At 39.0% G+C, this 23372-nt stretch overlaps 1 protein-coding gene across 2 annotated transcripts; it reads right to left on the reverse strand.

Moving 5' to 3' along the window:
• Positions 1-248: 248 nt before the first annotated feature.
• rap1gds1 (RAP1, GTP-GDP dissociation stimulator 1) lies at positions 249-22456 on the reverse strand. 2 transcript variants are annotated; one of them, XM_033983487.2, is made up of 15 exons: positions 22102-22456; positions 18834-18941; positions 17653-17775; positions 15838-15963; positions 12939-13085; positions 10844-10972; positions 10545-10670; positions 8140-8283; positions 6343-6474; positions 4860-4994; positions 3987-4112; positions 2965-3104; positions 2750-2876; positions 2536-2664; positions 249-2455 (listed from the first exon to the last, which is right to left on the reverse strand). In XM_033983487.2, exons 1-15 carry the CDS (start codon positions 22103-22105, stop codon positions 2328-2330), a joined length of 1824 nt encoding a protein of 607 aa, XP_033839378.1. In that variant the 5' UTR covers positions 22106-22456; the 3' UTR covers positions 249-2327. The 2 variants fall into 2 exon arrangements, with proteins under 2 accessions (XP_033839378.1, XP_033839379.1); XM_033983488.2 differs by lacking the exon at positions 12939-13085.
• Between the last annotated feature and the right edge of the window lie 916 nt (positions 22457-23372).

Raw genomic sequence — 23372 nt, forward strand, 5'->3', positions numbered from 1 at the left:
ATCTAAAGATCTGTAGAATTGATAGCTATAGTTTCTCACAATTTCCCCCTGATGTATAGCATAGTGAACAAAATATTCACATCAATAACTTGTTTCTCAATCATCAAAATGAAAATCTCCTTGTGGGTCTTTAATACACCAGCAATACACATTTGATTAAGTTTCATTGTTAATATTGCATTCCTCTGACATTATACCAAAACAATAACAATGCTTTCATCTAATTGAAAAACACAAGATACTGTATATGACCAGCTATTATCTTTTAATTATCTGTTGAGTTACAATCTTTCAAATGTACAACTCATGACATTTACAACAAACATTTACGTTTATAGTTCTTGATGCAGTTACTATGGATACATCTCCACTGGCGTGTCTTGGTAAGAGCACAGATCTGATAAATAACCATTCATATCATAAAAAACAAAACAAATACAGTGGACATGGAACACACCGCAGCATGTTCACATTGTTTACAGTGATTCTGATCTAAGAGACGGACAAACCCGCAAACATGAGAGTGGCATTCAGTTAGCTCCCGTTTCCTGATAACCCCAGAAAAATAATCAAAAACAGTAAGACTATGCACTCACCGGCCACTTTATTAGGTACAACTATTCAACAGCTTTTTAAGGAAAGTTAGATGGATTATCACAAGGTAATTTTACAAATTTAAAGAATAAAAAGAGATGAATGAAGTTAATATGGCTTGGCTGAAAATATTGACATTCGTCAATCCTGGGAGGCAAAAATAAGGCAAATTGCCAGCTTTTTTTTTTACATTGTATCAGCAACTTTTTTCAGTCTTTAAAAGTCCTAAATAATTTTGAGTTATTCAGACAAGAAAAAAACATGTTTAAAATGTATTCTCCATTTTAATTCTCAGCAATTTAAATTTTATACAGTGTCTGTATTGATCATCAAGAGAAGCACGTGTACCTAGTAAGGTGGCCAGTGACTGTAAGCTTAAACCTCTTATTTTCCTATAGTGCACACACACCAGCATTTTGGGTTGTGCTTGAGTGTGAACTTGGGGCTAGCGATTGAGGCGGAAGAGCAGCTGTGTGGCGAGACAGTGTCTATGTAAAGTCAAGTAAAAATAGATTTTCCTTCAAGTTGATGATTTTAGATTAATAAAATCTGCCTTGTATCTGCCAGGGACAACACGGCATTTAATTTTCTGTATTCATAGCGTCTCCAAGTGTGTAATTTAAAATCGGAATAAAACCCCCTGAATCTTTAAGAATGACAGGAGAGTACAAGAGCGAAAGTAAAGCTGTATTTTGAATTGGTGAGCTGCAAAACACTGGACTAAAACATGCAGTCTCTAGGCAGTTTAATATTGTAGCTACATGTGACACAACTCGCACGGCGTGGATGGCTGCTGTAGAAAAAGTGGAACCAAAAGTTTGGTCTGGCATTATTTTTGTTTTTTTGTGCACTATTTGATGGGCGTGGTACCTGTAGATGAGTTCACAGCTATGGTCTTAAGGATCTATTGCAATACGATGCTGTCTGATGACTGGAGCCAATGCATGCACAAAATGATGTTATAAAGTCACATCACGTAACAATGGGAAAGTCTGTGTGAACCATTCAGAATGTTTGATTCCATTGAAATTAGTCACTAATAATATGGCTTTCAGGGGACAACTTCAAACCCCAAAGTCTAAAAACACTTCAAGTTTGGCTTTAATGACACAAAACTAAAGGAACTGAAGCCAGTTTCACAGAGATATTGAACATTTTGAGCAGCTTTCAGAGATTGTTCAGATCAAGCTTTTAATCTAGACTATTCCAGTACTATAAAATAGTTGTCAGTTCTAAATACACTGTGATTAATGGAGAATATACAGTACTGTCTATCACAACAGCAAACAGTTCAAAGCCTGCAGTGAACCCTAAACAAAGTGCAAATTGTTGTTCTAATATTTCCAAAATCTGTCTTAAAACAATCTGAAGACATTTGTGTCTCTAGTTGTTTAGTAGTAACTTAAGCGGCTCATTTCAACAATACTCTACTACCTTTGTCAAACTGGCCTGTTTGAAAAATCCAGACATATGCACAAGAGTACAGCTGCAGAGGAACCTGTGTGTGGTGCTAAGCAGGGGAGAGGATGCAGTGTTGTGATTGGACAAGGAGCTGGCAGTAAACGACATGGTACCTTGGCACGTGACGGGGGGTGATGGGGGTGGTCAGGCAGGCGTGTCATGTACATGTGTGTAAATGTGTACTATGTGTGGTTGTGCATGTGTGTTTGTATGTGTATGTGTATGTGTGTCTATGTGTGTGTGTGTGTGTGTGTGGGGGGGGGCACAGTCCTTTAGCTCTGGGCCGTTAGCCGCTGCTCCGTGAGCGAGGCCTGGTGAGACACTGTCTTGTTTTCATGGGCCCGCAGTTTGGACACGACATCGATAAACGCCAGGCTCTGAACTTCTTTGTGAAGGGGCTCTGAGAAGACAAAGGCAAATGTAATGTCTACCACAACCAAAGATGAGTGAGAGTATAAATAAAAGGTTCGTAGTCCTCACCAGAGCCCATAACAGCACAGATCAGGATCATAGAATTGTACTTGATCTCTGGAGCACTCCTCTCGTCTGACAGCAGTTTGTGAAGCACAGACACCAAACTGGAGCCCACAAAGTCCTTCTCTGCAGCCACTGGAAAAGCACAGCCCATTGTTAGAATCCACACACTTTACACCTGTTATTTTGCTTTTGTTAGTTTCCCTTTTGAGTTTCTTACCCAGATCCAGTGCTGCTATGAGACCCAATGCCACCAGTGCTTCATTCTGCATGATCATATGCTCACTCGTAGCCATAGTAACTAAATGTTTGACTCCACCACACTGGATGACTGTTCGAACCACTTCCTGTTACATATAAACAAGTATGTAAAAGACACATAAGCTAATGGCAGATGCCAAGCCGAGTAGATGTGAGGCCATGCACTGCTTGGACCTTGGACTTGCTGTGTCGGATGAGAGCAGACAGCAGCCTGTTGGACTCTCCCATCACTCCAGCGTGGTCTTTGGCTTCACACCACTCCACCAGACGCTCCACTAGTTTCACATTGGTCCCCAGCTGCTCCGCCGCCTCAGCTGGATTCAACATAGAATCAACATCAATTTGTAGTTACCATATTATACTTGTTCAGGCAATGAAGGTGCACCTTTCACTTTTCTGGTGGAGGGTCCGCTGCCTTGTCTCTATGAAAGTGTTATTGCTTTGCCCCAGATATCAAAATTTTATGGCTAAAAATACCTTGAAAATCATGCACGCTTACAGTGAGTGGGATCGATTCTTCACAGATATGGCCTATTTGCCTGACTAACTAGTTCCTTCTACACATTTCCTCTCAAAAATACTTCAGATAAATAACTGCTTAGTGCTTCACTTGTTGATCCTGTAGAAAACCGTGCTGTTTCTCAGTCCCATTATTTTTTCCCCCTTTTTTAATGTAAGCTGCCACTTTTGTTTTTTACCGAACAGACCATGCGTCTCTCCAATTGGTTAATTTGCGTTGCGTTACGTTGCTCTTAAGAATTGGGGAAAACTGGGTCTGGGTTCCAGACCCAGTCGTTTTTGCAAAGTTGGCCAAAGCGTGGCCAGGTAAGCGCCACTTGTTTGTTTATATGAAAATGGAATCCTTTAATACTATACTATGGAACATTCCAAGCAAAGCAATAACATTTCCATCGAGCCAGCAGGAAGCGACCCTCCACCAGAAAAATTACATATTGAAAATTTAAACAAAGTGACAATCTATGATTTATATCAAACTGATGATGAATGTATCATTTAAATTTTTGCTTTAATGGTTTCTAAATCTCTATCTGCATAACAAAGGGTGAGCTGCCAAAGAAGTCTATTTCTGATGCCAACTGCTTTACATAACTTCAATACAGACTGTAATAAACCAGATCTCTCCAGTGAGTGACAGAATAGGATTAGCTCATAGAATGGAAAAGACTATAATATACCTTGTGTATCGATGAGCATTCGTAATGTTCCCAGCAGTTTGAACTGGACCGGAGGCATCTCAGAAGGCAAGAACTTCAACACCACATCTGCCACACCAGCAGACAGCATCTTGGATTTATTCACCACTGAGCAGAAAAGTTGGAAAATTTATGATACAGTTAATACCATTTAAAGTAGATCCATTGTGTGAACTTTTCAGACATTTTAACCATGCTATAGTTATTTCCTCTTCTCATTTACCCTGTTAAAGTTGTATGGAGTGACTCGTGCATGATTGAGCAATTTTTAATATTGCTGACCAACCCCCGTTTAACCACCACAAAGTAAATACAGAGGAATGGGCGTATGCGTATTTTGTTCTCCAATTTTATTTTCTTAATCAGTGATATGCGTATGATTCGGTAGCATTGCATAGTCATTTTAGTACAAATGAAAAAGATCTGCTACTTGCTAGCATGACCTGCAGTCGAAGGTGCTGTGGTGGCGTTTACGACAATGTCAGCATTGCCGTTTTCTAGCGCAGAAGTAAGCAGACTTGTTTCTTTTCTTTTATCAAGTTATTTTAGATGAATATTGCAATGTAAAATTATAACAATGATCCACAGGGGTTGTAGATTATAACTATATAGCAGGTTCAAGCACAATATATGTTCCTTAAAACACAGCTCAGACCATTGTACATTGTTGTGTCCTTGGGAATGACATGTCACACACCTTGCAGCTGTGATTAAAGAAGTAGGTTACCACCAAAGAGTCTGGAGTGAATGATGCCCAAAGTTTAAAAACAATTGTCTATATAAGATAACTTTAATAAATATCATCTTTCGTTTACAGATTAACAGTATTCAAGTGTTGTCTTGATGTCTTCTCACCAGGTATGGCCAGGTTTCTCAGGGCGCTTAGGGCGGCATGTTGTACCGTCACATTTCCTTCTTCAACATGTCTGTCCAATAGCTCCAGAAGCTTCTGCACTATCCCCGTGTCCACCATGTGAATACAATTCCCATCTGTGTAAACACAATACACAACAACAACTTAATAAAAGGAAGCTGCAACACAAGTAGGGCTGTAGTCAACTAAAGACATGAATAATAAACTAAAAGGGGACATGGTGGGGCATTGACAAAACCTCTCAAAATTATTAGGATTGTGTGGAAAAAGTAAAAAGGCAGAATACAACTGTCCAGTCACTCCCAAAACTCCAGCTAACATACCTCAATGCATTTTCACTTACCACAAGTGTGTTTTCAGCTCTTCTTTTTTTTTACTATTACCATGTAGTTTGAACTCTAAACTAAACTCTAAACTCTATGTATTCCTTTTATTTTAGAAAAGCAACTGTATTCAGAATTTATTCTAAAAGTACAAACATGTACATAGAACACAGATTTAGTTCCTTCCTAATAGTGTTGTAGTCAAGACCGCACTAATGAAGACCTGTCCGAGACCACAGGGCCCTGAGACCGAAACAAGATAAGACCTCTGAGAGTCAAGATTAAGACAAGACAAAGACCACGGCCCATTGAGACGAAAGTGAGACCATCATTGTTATGTTCTGCATTTACTTGTGTTTTACTGTCATTTTAACACATATATATCACTTTTTTTTTTTTTTTACAAATCTATCTCCATGTCATCTGATCAATGATTTAGGCTTCAAAACCAAACAAAGGGTCAAAAAAGGGGTGCAGAGTGTTTCAGTACACTGCACCCACAGAGAAATCCTGTTTTGAGCCAACTTCCACTTGCACTTAACAGAAAACTGTAATCTATATTCGAAGACTTATCAAGTTCCTAACTGGAGCTACATTATCTTACTGGAGATGCAGTGATATTTACCAGCCTCGGAACATTTATTACACCAAACGCACATCATGACAAATGCAATGGATTTGTGCACTTTTATCAATGGATTTGTGCACTTTTATCAGGCAAACATCAGCCCATATGTCGCAGTTCTCTATGCGAACATTGTAGCACAAGTCTAGGTACGTTTTTGCTCCGAGTTTGGGCTTGGTCTTCTAATAAGTGTATAATGAGGAGGGAGCCTATATACACTATATGCAGGGAGGAAAGAGAGGTCTGATACTGAGTGGCACACCTCGAGTCGGTCACAGAGTCCAAGCGACCTCAAGGCCAAGACCGAGTCCAAATGCGCTTGAGTCCGGGACGAGACCAAGACCATAAAAAACTCTCGAGACCAGCCTCGAGTACTACAAAATTACTACTACGAAATTAAATGAGTATTATCCCTAAACACAAAGGTATCTGAGGTAGCATGACAAAACAAAAAAAAACAATAGCATTCAACAGTAAATGATGTTTACACATTTACTATATGATTACATTACATACCATTTCGAGCAAAGTTGGCTATGGCTAGTGCCCCAGCAAGCTGTAGCTGGTGGTTGTGTGAGGGGATCCAGGACAGAACTCTCTGGAAAACACTGCCCTTTCCTCCTTCAAACAGCTTCTGCATCGACTCATCTGCACAGCAAAAGAGAAAAAAAGTTTCAAAATATGTCCCATTTGTCAAACACTAATAATACCGGTCAATTCTTCATGACTGACCCACGGGAGAACATCAATCCATCAAGTCACAGCTCATTTGGGCCTAAAAATAGCCCCCCATGTCCAGGTCTATTGAGGCGCAATGAAATTTTAAAACCACAAGTGCATTATTTATTAGCTGTGGTATTATTGGACATAGTCTGCTTATTTTAAAATGTGTTAGTGAGTGTGATATATTTAGGACAGAAAAACTTGTGATTTTAGGTAGTAGCTACAAAAGCTCGGATGCAATTAGCAGTTTTATATTGAAGGACAGAGCTCATAACATTTAGGTTTACTGTTTTAGTCTTAGGATCTGGCAACCCAAAGCTGATTATGCTTTCTAATTTCTAATTTCCAAAATGTACACAAACAACTTTAAAAGTAGCATGCGTGGTGTAAAATGTCAATCAAACAGTAATTAATAGTGATTTTCCGATATCTAATTCTCCCATTATAATATTAAAGATGCGCTAGTATGTAACTTTTTCGAGGGGATGACAATGCTTTGCTTGGAATGTTCCACAGTAAGGCAAATGCATCCATCAAGCATTTATTTCATTATAGGTGTTTTTATTGCTCATGCATTCTTACTGTGAGCAGGGTCACCACCTGTCCTGAGGCAGTCCAGGCTCAGTCAGCGACGGTGGGACATATGGAACAGATATGACGGATGACAAGAAAGACGAGGACGGGTGATGGGCAGGGATGGAGCCACTGGAGGAAAGCTGATGGTGAAAGCATGAGGTGGTGTGTTTGTGGGTGAGCGTCAGGGGGAGTGGACACAGGCTCGATAGAAAGAGTAACAGGCAGAAGAGATGATCCGGGAAGAGTGCCACAAAGCGAAATGTGCCACAAAAGCGAAAAGCAAAGCGAAGCGAAAGCGAAACCTTGCCTTGCAAGGAAGGACTAAGTACGAGAAAGTAGTGGTGCTCAAACATTAGCTTATGGCACGAGGATGCATCGGGTGGTGCATGTTGTTGGCACTCTGCTTATGTGTGCAACTGCTTCGGGAGAAGACGCGATAGACGAACCCCAGCATGCACTAGGCCTGTCCAGATGGAAGGAACGGATGGGTGGTTCTACCTGCTATGGTAATAAAACCAATTGTTTTCACCAACTGTAGTAAACTGTCAATTTATTATTTGGACTTTTATCTGTTACACATATTTCTAAGCTCTCACTCAAAATTGGTTTACAGCTAAATCAAATTTTGGCCACAATATGACCCCATTTCCAACTTCTCCATAGCCACATACTCTGTGACATTTACACATCTTTCACACAGCCCTTGTACCTTAATAAGGCTTGGAAAAGCAATTTAGCTATTGAGGTAATAGTGTTAGAAACATGTGTGTGTGTGTGTGTAAACATTTCTTTATATGATCAGTTCTAATTCTGGAAGGGGCCTGAGGGCAAATAAAAATTTGTCTGAGGGCTGCATTTGGCCTCCAGGCCATAGTTTGAACACCACTGATGTAGCCAAAGCAATAAGCAGGTGACAGACTCTGCAGCAGAAAAGTTACTCAGTGCACCTCTAACAGACATAGTGGGGAAGCTCACAATGCCCTAATAATAGCCGTGGTTCATATTTGTATTGACCTCCGAGCAGCAGCAGCACCATGAGGTCTGAGGCAGTCTTGAGTTGAGCGATGTCCTCCTCTCGCTCTCCGTCCACTGTCTGAGCCACCACCTGCAGCAGGCACTCCACCAGCCCCGCCTCCACCAGCTGCAACTTGATGACATCTGCACACCCAAAATAACAACACCTTGTCTGAATGATATTAAATATGTATCTAAAATACAAAAGGTTCAGAACTTGAATTAAATAGCTGTTAGGTAGTTCAGTAGCGAAGTTGAACATGATTTCAACTGAATAAAATTATCCAATTACAAATGCCATAAGAAGTAAGAGCAAATGTACATAATGTAGGCTGCCACACTCAAACAATTCAATTCAATTAATTTTATTTTTGTAATGCCCAAAATCACAACAAAAGTTGTCTCAAAGGGCGTTCATGTTTTGGTTGATGGGGGAAACCGGAGTACCCGGAGGAAACCCATCCAGACACGGGGAAAAACATGCAAAACTCCACACAAAAAGGCCTGGGCAACCCGGGGATCGAACCAAATCTTCTTGCTGTGAGGCATGAGTGTTGCCACTCAGCCACCGTGCTGCCTACACACAAACAAGCTATCATCATAACCATGCCCTCTGATATGTTTTGTATTTAAGGTTAATAAGGTGTAGAAGTGGGTAGCCAGCAATTTTACTCAACAAAGAGTGGCTTTACAAATAATATTTCTAAGTAGAAAAAGTAAGAGCAATTTTAAAGTAACTATCATTGAACAATGTGCAAAATCTGGTATGTTTTACTTTTAAACATGAGACATCTTATAAATGATTTCTGAAGAAGCACTGCAAGAAACAAATGTTCAGATCATTTAATACTGTCAATATTAGACACTTGTTGACTTGCTCACAATGGGAAGAGTAACCACAACTTAACTGAGTACTGTTCCTTCAATTAATATATATTTCTCAAGTAGGAGTAAACGTATCTTGCTACAAAAACTATTCCCAGAAGTACAATTCACTCAAGTATGCTTCTAATACTACACACCTGTAATATTAGTAAGCTCTTTCCCTCGTTTGTTGCTATATATGATATCTGCTTTTAAAGTGTGAATTGTATCAACTCTTACTAGCCCATTATCCAAGGAGTTTTTGCCTTAGCACAGAGTAAGTGGAGTAGGTTTCAGCCACCTAAGCTCATTAATGGGAATAAGCAGCAGGAATAGAATGAATGTATAATTTACATCTCCGTCACAGATAAACACAAGCTCCTGTATCCAAATCAAAAAATGACTTGTTGAATGTAGTATTGTATCAACCAGTGTGCCACACTGAAGATTAGATTGCCCGATGTTTTGTTCAGAACATCAGAAATGATAATACATAAAAGTCGCACTGCAAGTTTGAACTCCTGCCATTGTCTCAATTCAAATGTTTAAGACTGTCTACTGTGAAAGTTTGATGCATTTCTGTAGTGCTAAGCGGCTGATGTTGTGTGATTATAATAACCACCCGCTGTGTAAACCTGATGAAGAGGTGGACAGAGGCTCACAGAGGCACAGAGGCAGTTAAGTGGGACGTTGTCGTGGAGACTGACGAGGCAGGAGATAAGAGTCCACACACACATGAGAGAGAGAGAATTGGAGAGAGAGAGAGAGGGGGGGAGGGGGGGGCTGAGGAAGTGCAGGAGCTGTCTGCCATGACTGTGCAGTTAGCAGTTAGTCTGGAACGCGTGACTCACACTGAGAGCACCATTTACTGTGTACAGCGGGAGGACAGGGTTTGATCTGGACCCCAAAGAGAAGAGAGGCCTGCTGTTAGATGTAAACTATAATATAGGTACCAATTATGTAAAGTTTACTCAAATTTCAGGTGTCTCCATATTTTTAAAGTCAAGTTATAACAACTCAAGATTAACATCTATGAATTGATGCAAAGTTTTTAATCTAGTAAAAGTTAATCAAAGAGATATACTGTTCAAAGGGATATTCTGGAGTACCTGATTTTTTTTACTGTGACAAAGGCACAAACTTGTTATTATTCACTATTATTCACATGTACGCTTTTTTTGGCCACTAACGCCACGTTAGTATAGCTTTCAGTGTGGACCACTGTTGCACAGCTAATCACCTCTCATGTCCAAGAGCCATATAGTGACTACGATGGCTCTCTCTTACAATTTCAGAAAAGATAAAATGTTTGCAAATTAGATGAAGACTGTGTGTAGCGGTCTGATTTTAGTTTTTTGGGGGGGGGAAGAAAAAGAGAAAAAAAGTTGGGTAATGCAGCTTTAAAGCCGACCATCACAGATACATTTTCAATAAATTAAGTTTAAAGATTTTCCGCATTCACAAAAAAGTTTGTATAAAATGTACTTGACGTGTCAATGCATGTGTTTTTTTGTTATTTTATTAAAGTTTAACAAACGTACCATTTTCTGCCAGTGGAGCCAGCACTTCAAAGACCATCTCCTTCTTCTCGTGCTCCGTCTGCTTCTGGAAGAGTCTCACCAGCTCCTCGGCGATGTTGGTGGAGGCAAACTGCTCTTTACTGGACTCTGCAGGGTAAATATCAGACCCTCCCATTCATGAGGATTTACACAGGATTTATAGTGTGTCCTTATAGAGCCCAGGCCAGCTGCAAATCTCTGTCATACGCTATGCCACGGCTTAAGCTAAAAGACCATGTTTAGTGACTCGAAAGGCTAAAAATACAGAAGTGTTGACTCACCCAGCTCGGCCAAGTTGCCAAATGCAATAAGACACATCTCCGTCAGGGCTGTGTTGTGGGAATGGACACCCAGCAGCTTGACCAGGGTTGGGATGACGCCCATATTGATCAGCTGGGCTTGTAGAGAATCTGCAAAACACAGAAACCACAGAAAGACAACATTTATCTGCTGATCAACACTTTAGCAGAGTGCATTTGAAATTTATGTAATACCTTTGATTTTATAGAACTAGCTAAAACCTTCCCAAAACTTTAACAATTTCAAGTCAATATAAATGACCTACTAAGCAGGTTTTGAAGACATCACATCTTGCTATAAAGGACAATGATACAATGATGGACAAAAAGGTTGTGTTCATGTGACATCACAATATTCTAGTTACCTATAGTTTATAATGAAGTTGAAGGACAGGTCAGAATTCTATGGTAGAAATTTTTGTCTGATTGCAGATTTGTTGATCCTGGTTAATATGTGCATATGCCAAGTAATTACAAAGTTCAATGTATCAACATAAAAACAAAAGTGAAATCATTTTTTTCATCATAGCTTCTAAAAGTGGCATTAAATATTTTACTGTTGTCAGCTGAAAGCATTTTAGAGATGAGATTTATACGACCAAACTAATGGCCAAACTAATCCCAATAAAATGATTTGAGTTTAACATTTGTAGATCATAAATTTGGAAATTGTGAAAGCAACCTATATTTCTTGAAACTTGTACTTTCAAAGTACATAAAAATCTTTATCAAAAATCTAAAGAAGTAACTGAAAAGTTAAAAAAGACAAATGAGGCCCAAACCCAAGGAGAAACATAGACAATAAAGAGTGGTTCAAAGATTCAGGAGATCCTCCAACCAGCTCAAGAAGCACTAGCCACCAAAAACAAGAAAGCAGAACACTGAATACAAATATATATTAGAGAGGAAAGAGGAAACCTAAAAGTACTAGCTCTGAAACCACAGTGCCTGCCCCTCCATCTTGTGTCCTCATGCTATGCCCCTATTAAACCTCTTTGAATCCTAAGGTGATGAAGCCAGGGGTACTCTTTATAAGCTGTTGCTCTCCCTGTGGGGCACTGCTTGAGCATGCCGTTAGTCCATTAGCTCAATGTGAAGAGTCAGCCCCAGCTCCAAAGAGGCACACTCAATGCATCATCGCACAGACTGATCCAACGGGCCTCCACTGCCAAAGAACACCTTGGCAGGAGGTCCAGCCACTCTCCACAACAAGGATTAGTGAGCAGGAAAAGTGACTTGGGCATAGTGCTTTCAGGAATTAGGTGGTCAAGTTTACCTGTGTTTTTTTGTTAGTTTTTTATATGGAGGATTGGCAAATACAGTGAGGGTCATATAACACATTTTCCAAGCACCAGACCTTCACATTCATGCCTTACCTTATGGAACTTGCTCCCCTTCCAAAGAAAATGACTTCAAATATAAAAAAAACCTGCTTTGTTTCACATTCTAAAATTAAAATGTATACAATTTTAAGTGGACAATAGCAGAGCATAGTATCTTTGCTACCCTCCATCACGTGTCTCAAATGAATGATAAAAAAAAAAAAAAAAATTAACCCATTTTCTCTTCAAGGTTGACATAACAATTGCATCCACACACTGTGGCAATAACCACTAGTGTATGATCACAATCATTAGCTTACATCACGCAACAGCTGTACCAACTATGCAACACATTCAATACACATAGCCATTGTGCCAAGATAAATATCTGTTACATAAAAGGATAGAAAACAACTTTTTCACCACTTGTCAATAAGACACCATAGTCCTCCAAAGTCAATGGAAATAGCAGCTAAGCAGACTTCATGGCTACTTCTACAAAACACTTCACAATGAAAGCTAGTTCTATAGAATACAAGAGATGCTACAACACTAAGCTAACACATACACATCTACAGATTACCTCCAAGATGAAAGTTGAAACAGAAGAGGAGCGTGTAGGAAAGACCACAGTTATCAGACCCATATAAAAGAATGGTAAAGTACAAAATAGTAGAAGTTCGTATAAAATAGTACTGGCTGATTGGCTGATTAGTGAAGAGATTAGTCTAATTTGGTGGTAAGTGGGTCATTACCATTCTCATTGCTATAGTTCATCAGCATGCCAACAAAGACAGTCAAGAGCTTCTCACTGTCCGGCTCAGTGTTTGGGGAGAGGGACTTAATGTGGTCAACTACTAAGAGAGCGCCTCCTGCCTGGTCAACTGCACTCCTGCCCTCATCTGGAAAACAAAGAGCCGGGACACAGGTCAACCACACACAACGCAGCAAAGAAAACAAGAACAACATAGCTCTTACACTTTCCTTGTTTTAAATAATGAGTGTAGTAATTATTTTAGTATAACTTGTGATGATACTATGACATCGACTAATACTACATAGAAATATTTAATTCTCTGAAAAGGCTGCAATACAAAAGACGTCTGGTGATTTTAATATGGCTACAAACTACATGTGCAAACTACAGTGCACATTCTATTACCTACACAATTTCAGTCTGCTATTTTATATGTTTCATATGGGCTCCCCTCATTTAAAAAAAAAGAAAACATAATGTAATTCTACTGTCTAATGTTTCTTTTTGTTTACTAAATGTTAAATGTTTACTACTTTACATACAGTCAAATACAGCTTTAGGGAAAAAAAAATATAAATCTAAACAATAATAACACAATAAACAATAATAAGTTGTGAAGACATAATTAAGACATTTCATTTGTTGGACCTATGACAGCAAAGTCAGAGAGTGCTGACCACAACAACACCGAGTTTAGTTTTGTTTGTCAGTTCCCACATGGCCGTGCTGTAAGCCAAAATCTGTTCACCACTTTTATTATTTGTTCGCTGTGTTCACTAATTAATACTTACAGGAGCGGCACATATTCAGCGGGGAGACAGAAGATACAGCGCACAAACAAACATACTGTACTGCTTGTCCTGGGAGATTTTATGGGTGTTTCAATACCAGGAACCATGGGATGAGTCAGCTTATGTAGCACACACCCCCCACTGATGACAACCACAAGTCATTCCTATTACTATTAGAACAGACCCCAACATTGCACACCCAAGATTTGTGCCTTTTCATCTCTGTCAGAGATCTGTTGGCTCATCCTGTTTTTGTGCCTCTAATAAAATCTTATATCTTGCCTCTAAATCATTACACCATAAATTCAGCTATACTCAGTCTCCACGACTCCTTTATAATAGCAAAGGGAAAAACACAATGGTCTGTGTCGCTTTAAAACAAATCCAGTCACAGAGCGATTTTGTGCTAGTGATTAAAATACATGAAAACCAAATGGCCTCATGTCAATCCTGACCTCTGCATCTTTGGCTGTTTGGTGTCCTCTTTTTGGCTGCATTCTGCATAACTATTTTACCTTGAATATTAGGCTGAAACTATTGTGACAGTGGTTCTTGTTGATTACAATTATTCATGAAATGGTGTAGTAAAAAAACCAAATCTGGCGCTAAATGACATTGGCACTTCTGCCCCATTAAAACACCTATCAACAAACATTACCAATAGTTTAAAATAAAGCTATCCTCACACTACAAGTTAAAGTTACTGTTCCAAACAGAGATGTCAAGATCAGGTCAGATTTGTACATGAATCCAGTCATGGTCCACTGTAGAGAAGGTTTCAGTGGTATATGTTTCAGCTCCCATCCAGAAGCCATTATGAAATGATGGTTCTGGTTTGAGGCACTGGGATTTATTCTACACAGCACGTCAAACCAGTACAATCAATTGAAAAGGGTTTCTGGATAGAGCCAAAATGTCTGCAAAAACAGTATTCAGATGACTACCTTCTCTACATAAAATGTAATGCAAGTATTTTTTTTATATTGCCAGTCATGTCACATTAACTTCATTTAGATCTCCATTCTAGTTGGTACATGTCAAGCTTTATGAAATCAATTAGAAAATGGGATTGAAAGAAAACTGAAAATGATTGTTTAGTCATGGTGTTAGTAATTGTAAATAATCAATAAAAATCATGATTGGTCTTCTCGCAATAATCGTAATACTAAAATTTTATACCGTTAAAGTCTTGAGACATTTGATGACATTCTGCTATCCGCTCTAAACAACGGTGAAAGTACATATGGCTCCAAGGTGGTAGCAGCTGCGCATTTCCTCTCTCCCGGTAGCTCTATCAAAAAGCAGCAGCAGCTTCCCCCAGACCTCCCTCCACTCCGACAAATGTCATCTCCCTCTGGACTCCTCAGATATCCTCCTCCTCGACAAGACTATGCAAAACTATGTGCTACCCCTGACAGCTGGGACTAAAGCCGCTAAAGCTGCCCGTCAAATCCCCACGTCTCAACTCAAATGCTCTCCCAACAATAACCCAGGAAAATGAAATATTGGAATTTGACTGAGCGTGCATTTAAACATTACGTAAAACAAATAATACATGCGTCTGTATTTTTAGATTTTAATTCCCAAATTGTAGCTTTAACATCATTCTTTGTATAGTCTCTTAGACTTCTTTGATAAGAAATTGGAATTTATAAAATCAGAATACAAAAAACGTCATAAAAAAAAACCCAACAAAGCTGCAAATGGAGATGACTTTTACAAAATATTAAAATATATCTCTGCGTTTTTGCGTTTAATTAGATTTGATTTGCACTGTTTGGGCAGACCTTGCACCTCAGCAACACATTCTCAAGCACATTTTAGCACATTTTTGAGGAATTGAAAAAAAAAAAATAAATAAAATGAGAATAGGGCTGGGTAATATATCAAATAATGCAGTGTTGGTACTAGTGATATTAGTAAATGTCAGTCACAAGACAAGTATCAGATATCATTATCGGTACAAAAAAAGTATATCAGACCATTTGGAGAATTCCAAAAGTACTGAGATACACATTTTTGTCAACATCGCCCACCCATAGTGTGGAGAGAATATACAAAAGGCTTTCAAGGTTAGTTGGTAGCACAAGGCGGATTCCTACTCACGGCTGTCGTAGCAGATGTTGCCGAGCGCACGGCCAGTCTGCAGTAGAACCTCCTGGTCTGTAGAAGTCAGCAGCTGAATGAGAGGAGGGATGAGGCCCGCTTCAACACAAGGAGTCCGCATGAACTCTAAGAACAAGAACAGAGCAACCGTTTATTTTATGCCTTATGTCTTTCATTGTAATGTATTATAGATTTGGGTAGTATTAAGTCGTATTAATTTGTAGCTAATAATATAAATAGGTTGAAATGTATTGAAACAAGATAATTGTTGTATTAGGTATAAGGTATGGTGATTTAAAGCATTGAGAAATAACTTTTAACAACCAAAAAACCTGAATTTCACACAATACTGTGAACTATGCAATCGGAGATATCTCCTGCTCTTTACAAGTATGCATTTGTAATCTTTGACCATAAATATGATTATAAATCTTCCAGTGCAATATTTTGCAGTCATCTCCTGGTCTCATTCACTTGGCGTTAAACCAGATCATGTCCAGGTGCTAAGGGTCCTTTGGTTGACCTGATGACCATCTATTGCCATGGCATTTCTGGGTGAGATGCAGTGAAGCTTAATTTCTGGGACTTTTCATGACTGTGGGAGATTTATGCATAATTATTTTAATTTTAAATATAGCTTGTTTTAAGTTGTTTTTTTTTTTGTTAGTTTGTTTTGAGAAAGAATTTTCTTCTTTTCAACATCTAGTTCTAGAATAAAACAGTACAGAATTCTCTCCTTTAATGCACTCTTAATACAGATCCCTGCATGACCACATCCATCCGCTCCTGTTGCAGCTCTGAGAACTTGGGCTAGTCCGCGGTGTCACGCGGGGAGGGCCGCAGACAGTTTCCGGAGGTTGTGACAGATAAATGCCAACGGGCTGTTGCCAAGCTAGGCCGACCGCTGTGGAGTCATCATTAGCGGCAGTCTTGAGCACGGCTGTAAACCTATTCATTATCCTAACCTTTTCATGCCACTTGTGCTTTTTTGACTTTAAAAGCTTCTCCTGGGCTCTGGCGCAGGGACTCAGGACAACGCCAGCTCTCACACAAAGTGCTTGTACAACATTTGATAAGCTCAGATTGAGAGTGTTTTAGTTAAAAGAACACCAAAGCTGACTTTGGTTTGGAGACTTCCACTGTTAAGGCTATTCATTTAGATAATCATTTGTTCTTTAGTGCATTAAGAGTGTCCACTATTCCTATCCACATTTCATTGTATCTTAACCTAGTGCTAGGAAAGTAAATGTATATATATTTTTTAATCTTTAACATTGTGAGATTGAAATGTTTTGTCACATTAAAAGGGGCTGTACCCATTTTTGATCTGGCTAGAATACTGATATATTGTAAAAGCAGCTCTTAGCGCCAGAATGAGATGCTGTGTGCTATTTTCTTCATGTAGTTATAAAACGTTTTTATTGTCCATGAACAAGAAAAAAATGCTGGTCTGCTGTTAGCATGCTAGTTGTTGTTGGAGCTACTGTGATTGTAAAACTCAACTCTGATGTCTAAAAAAAAAAATATTTAAAATGAACTAGTCTGTTTGTCCATGTTTTTAAGACAGTAAGGTCCACAGTCTTTAACTAGGTCGGTTTAAGTTCATTTCAGTTTTTATCATGCAATTTTAAAGTTTGGGCTTGTCAGAATGCTTGAATATTTATACTTATGTGCCTCAAAAATACAGCTTTATTAATTCATCCCAGACCATCTCTGGAGTTATTATATATACTAACTGTTTAAATACCACAAAGATCCTTGTGTGTAGTCATAGGAGGTTGTTTCTTTATCTTGAACTTGGGAGAAGAATCTTACCATTTTTGGCCACCTCTGCGATGATGTTGGCTACTTTGGGGGTGCAGGAAGACTGGGGGGTGAGCAGGGAGGGGAGCAGGGGCAGCACTCCCATTTCCTGGATCTTCATACTGGCTTCAGTGTCTGCAAACACAAACATAACATGATGCATTTGTATACAGGAGGACTGAATACAAACCACAGTATATCATAGATGCCATCCCCTGCTCAATGGATATTTACAGTAGAGGTGAAAAGCACTGTCAGCAGAAATAGTGCGGCCTACATTACTCAGCTGTCTGGCTATGTGGCTTTAATCAGTCACACATGGGCGACCCTATAGACAGTATGTGGACTGGCGGTACAGTGCTGACAATCAGATACATGAGTTGAATAAGGCCTAACGTGGCATGACTATAGGAAGAATTTTTTAATGTCATTTTGTACTGTAACGCAGTGAAAATGACACTTGGTTTTGCACTAGGAACTCCCTACTGTCACTAAAGCCCAGTATACACCCTCCACCAACTAAACAGTCTCCTTACAAAATTAGACATCCATTGTAACATTAAGGTAAAAGCAGTAACACAGTTATAATTTGGAATGATTTATTTTTCTATCTTCTGGTGTTATTTGACCTTTTAAACATATCATTGTAAAATCAGTTCCTTGCGGTATCTGTTTATTTATAATGGGCCTTTGCTAACAGCATAAGAATACATTAAATATTATAATATTTGTTTTTTTAATCTAGCTATTTATGCCACATTAATTTCATTTTATCATTCAGAAACTTTGATTTCATAAAGTTGGTCATATACTGAAGCAATGATGTTCCATTAGATAAAGGTGATGAAAGAAAATTATAGATCATGGTGTCAATAATGGTGAATAATCATAAATCACAATGTTTCTTCTAACAGTTATGCTAAAACTGAAATTTGATATTGTAACATCCTGCATTTTATTATTACATTGTAGGTGTAGTAAGTGTACATTTATCGGAGTTCAATTAAGGTAATCCAATTACCCACAAGACCCATTCCTTTTTTAACAAGTGGGCTACAAAAAAATCTATTCAACCTGATTATCTTTGCAGTTTATATCGAATAGTGACTCAGTGACTGGCATTGTTTATTCTGCTTACTCTGCAACATGGCTCTAGTCTGAATTGCTATTGGTCGTTTGTGTGGATGACTCACTGTTATTGGCCAGTGCTTTGAGCAAACAGTCCACGCAGCTCTCCACGCTGTCTGTAGAGCTGTCCGAAGAGGCCAGTTTCAGCTTCTCCAGGGCCTCGCTCAGATTGTCTATGGGGAAACAAGCAAAAGAAGACATTTATGAAAATGGAAGAGTCTTGTAAAGTGGCCGAAGCTTTGTTTATCTGTAAGCAACCACTGTGAGGTCCACTTTTCTTTTTGATAATTACTTGTTCATTGTTGTGTTGTCTAAAAAATAACCAGACATCAATCAATGTGTATCAAAACTAGATGGTAATTTGAACAGGTTTTGAATTGAAAAAACAACTGATAAAAAGTGTGGATCTTTCCTGAGGCTTTATAATGGTCTGGATCTACATTGAAACTAGTGTAAGAATATGCAGTAATATTTAAGAAACTACTATTATTTTGTGAATTTATGTTAGAATTTGTGTTAAAATTACACTCTAATTCATTAAAGTATTAAAGTACTTTGCATTTCAGTAGTTTGAAATTCATTCATTGTGTTTGTGAAACATGAAAGAACACGCAAAATTTTGAAAAATGTTGCAAGCCCTTTTTTGTAGTAAAAGCCATTTTATTTAAGCTTGGTTATTAATTCTGTTGTCAGCTCTGGTTCTTATCATCTTTGAAGGACTTACAGACTAAAATCAAGACAACAGAGGAGGAGGAGGAAGGAAAGTCGATCCAGCCATGGAACAAGGACAAGGAGGAGTTGAACAAACCCAAGGAGTCTGAATTTTAAGAAGGGCCTTCACATGATGTTATAGAGACTCAGTTTGAATATTAACTATAATGCAACTACAATACTTGTTTTATTTATTTAGCCATGCATTTTTGCATACTGCTTCATGCCATACAGTCAATAAGGAGAATTTCATTATAGCCATTATTGGTTCCAGAATAGGGAATTTTAATGGACTTAAAGAGGGAGTTTTTTCCATTAGCTGCTTCCTCTATTTAAAATCACCTTGAAATCACCACCACATGTTCAATAAAGCAGGAGAACTCCTCTTTATAGTAGCATCCATCTCAAATAAATCCGGTCTCAAAGTCTCTAAAATGTACTTTCAAAGTAGACTGTAAATTTAGACATAAATTTCTCAACATATGGCATCATAATCAGGTCATTTCTAAAAATAATTTAAAAATATTGTTCAATTCACGCAGGTAACCTGAAAATTTCATGACAATCCTGTCTCTTCCCATGTCATACATTTATACCTGTTATGTAAAAAAAGACAACATGCAAAAAAAATGTAAAAATTTATGGATTATCTCAGTGCTCATCTGTGGTGTAGTGGTTTAAGGTAGTGGAAATATGTGGTCGCATCATGGGTTTGCTTCCCCGCCACAACCACTTGTCTCTTCCCATTCCACAATTGTCCTGCCCAATAAAACTTTCTGTCTACAACAAAAAAGTAAAACAAAATAAATAAAAAACAGAAAATAATGGACTATTTCAGATTTAAGTGGGCCCTAAGACTGAATATATGGAGGATTATTTACTATAGCTAACCCATTTGGAAAACCAAAAGGATAAAATATACTACAAATATTAAACATGTCAGTTGAACTCATATTACTCTTGTAGGATTCACTTATTACTTATTACAATCCTTCTCGTTGTTTCCTCCGTGACCTTAGAACATTGCAGCTACATTTTTCTGTCCTATTTACAGTCAGCTCTGCATTAATCTCAGAGCGCACTGCAAGTCACACCACGCTCCTACTGCTGAGGCATATAAACCAGGACGCTTAAATCAGGCACACATTTTATTAGAGATGCTTATTCACTGTACGCCGCTGTCTTCTGAATCACACTGAAATGTGATTAGGCTGAAGCTGGCTGCCTGAGGAGAAGAAAAGAGTCCCACACGCACAACACTTCCATTTAATACAGCTGAGAACACTGACACGTACTCAACTGAATACTTGTTGCATTAATGGTTTCTAGTTCGTGAGTATGACTGCTGAGGTGTCGACGCAGGATGGTGAGGAATTTGAAATGTTTTGTTAAAGCCTTTGCATAATGTTCATCTAATTTGTTGCCATGCCTGTATTTAGGGTTTTGGTGGATTTGGGTATAAACCAGTCAATTTAAAAACTGTCCAAAACATGCATTTTTAAATGAAATGGTGACTCTAAACTACTCATAATGAGTTAGTATGTGTATATGGTTGTAGATAGCATAGTAGCATTTTATGTGCAATGTAAAACAACCCTTTTTCATCACTTTGTATTCAATCATGTCAGTTAGTTACAAACTACGATAGAATAGTGAATTACTGTATTCAATCATATTTTATATGTGCTAAACGTTGCCAGATATCCTGACTTGACTTCAAAATCTACTATTTTAATGAATAACATTCACCATTATGAGTGGTCTTTGTAATAATAGTCATTGTTATTCATTTGAAGCAGATAGTATAGATATCTACTAGTCTTTTAATGACCAATGATAGTTTCATTGTTTGATTTTCTAACTTTCAGTTGGTTAAATCAACAAATTTGTAAAGGCCTGCAAGGTGATTGCTGCTGTGATTTTAGTCCCTACAAAAATAAACGGAAATTGAATTAAAGAGGGCAGTGGTAGTATTATAGCAGAAGTATTCCAATATTTTAAGAGGTCTATCCTTGATTTCCATTTAAAGGGGCCAGTGCTGAAGAAGGCATATCCCAGCTGCATAAATAATAACAGGGTTGAGCCTCCAGCAGAACCAAACTGACGCCGTGGATCTGCAAGCATCCCCAGCAGCAGCAGCAGCAGCGGCAGCGGCAGCGGCAGCGGCGGCGGCGGCAACCACCAGAGTCAGAGTGGGCCGATGGCTCCTATTGCATAACAGCTGTGGAGATGGAGGAGTGCCACGGACCATCACAGCGGCTCTACCATGTCAGGACTGCGCGTTCATCATGTCGTCCTCCGGGGAAAGTGCCACCCAATACAAGCAGTACAACCATTGCAAACCACAAATACTCCGAGCGCCCAGAGCCACTATGGACCATTGGACAGGGATGGAGAGAGGCGGGCTACCCCACCCGAGTGCACGAACGCGCGTACACTACCCTACCAGGCACAAGCTCTTACGAGTACCTCAAATAAAACTGTTTTGCAGAATAAATGGCCCCACCTTTACTTTGGAAAATAAGGCATGTTATGATGTTGCTAATAAGCATTTATAGATCCATGCAGTAAAAGCAGGAACTAGCCAACAGTTAGCTGGTAGTGTGCTCCGTGACCACTCACCCATCTCGGCAGGATGTGGCTTCAGAAAACAAGCCGACGTGTAGCGCTCTCCAGTGCAGCAGAAAGCCCAGTGACCGGAGGTAGCCCGCTTCCCCACACGGCTCCTTCCCTAAAACCGCAGCGTCAAACTGGTGAAGTTAGGGGGGTGGAGGTTAGCAGCTAGCTCGCCCCGGGGGCCGGTTCGTCCCGCGCTGAAGATGCTGGTGGTGTCTACAAGCTCCCGCTCATGTCCACTCACTGACACCGGGGCTAGACCTGCTGCCTGCGCTCCACTGGAGAGAGGACTGGCTCGGTAATGACCTGCCACACACACGCATACAAGCACTCACGCACACACGCACGCAGCGCCAGGGCTGGTTTCCGGTCACGAGCTTCAAAATAAAACACACCAGAATGCAGAAATGCACTATTCTGATCCTACAGACAGGGGGCAGCATTTCATAATGATGTCACAGGTGAGAATGGAGAGACTGGCGAGAAGTGCCTAAAAATCCTCTCTGACACGTTGATTTAGGAAATATAATCATGGGTTATGGCAATTCATGCTCATGTGGAAATTGCTTGCGTAATTTTCATATAGGTCTACAGGATAAATAGACTACAGTAATTGGTAAGTTATTTGCAGAAAATGCGTTACAATAATGCAAACATTTGAAAGGTTTTGTGTTTTATGTACTTTAAGGTCTGAATGAGGCATTCATACTATAATTACACTAAATCTTCCATTAATAACGTATGTGTTACGCCAATAGATTTAGCAGCACATGCATCCTTAATTGTGCTATGAGTTTATGGAACATTTAGTTGAAGTGTTATCTTTTTTCATTCATGGGTAATTTTGTGATCCAAGAGGAACATGGACAAAGCTCTGCTGTCTGTTGTTCTACTGTATCTATGGGGCATTATGTTGCAGAAGACATGCAGTACACACTAACAGCAAATAAATATGGGAAGTAATAAAAAGGTCACTCTGCTGCTTAATTTCTAACTGTATTTTGCTATTTGTTATACGGGCTTGATAACAGTGCAAAATTAGACTCAACAAAATAATTATAAAATGTCTGTTAAATATAAATCATCCATCCATTCTTGGTGCAACTAATCTTGGGCTTTAACCAATCACTATAGATCTGAAGTTGTTATATTCCTCGCCTATGAATCTTTTTTGAAATGTCTTTTAGTTTCAAATGAATGAATGAAAGACAAGAAATATGATTTTTGTTTACATAAGCCTATGTGAGGAAAAAAATTAACAGACCATGTTAAACATG

Source organism: Periophthalmus magnuspinnatus, chromosome 18 (assembly GCF_009829125.3).
Source record: "Periophthalmus magnuspinnatus isolate fPerMag1 chromosome 18, fPerMag1.2.pri, whole genome shotgun sequence".
Taxonomy (NCBI): Eukaryota; Metazoa; Chordata; class Actinopteri; order Gobiiformes; family Gobiidae; genus Periophthalmus; species Periophthalmus magnuspinnatus.

What these genes read in the sequence shown, in the direction of transcription:
- rap1gds1 (XM_033983487.2), bottom strand. An exon ending in CGCAGAGGTGGCCAAAAATG is followed by an intron (nt 15,964 to 17,652) that starts GTAAGATTCTTC and finishes TCTTGTTCTTAG; the next exon opens with AGTTCATGCGGACTCCTTGT. An exon ending in AATGCTCATCGATACACAAG is followed by an intron (nt 3,105 to 3,986) that starts GTATATTATAGT and finishes TGTTGAATCCAG; the next exon opens with CTGAGGCGGCGGAGCAGCTG.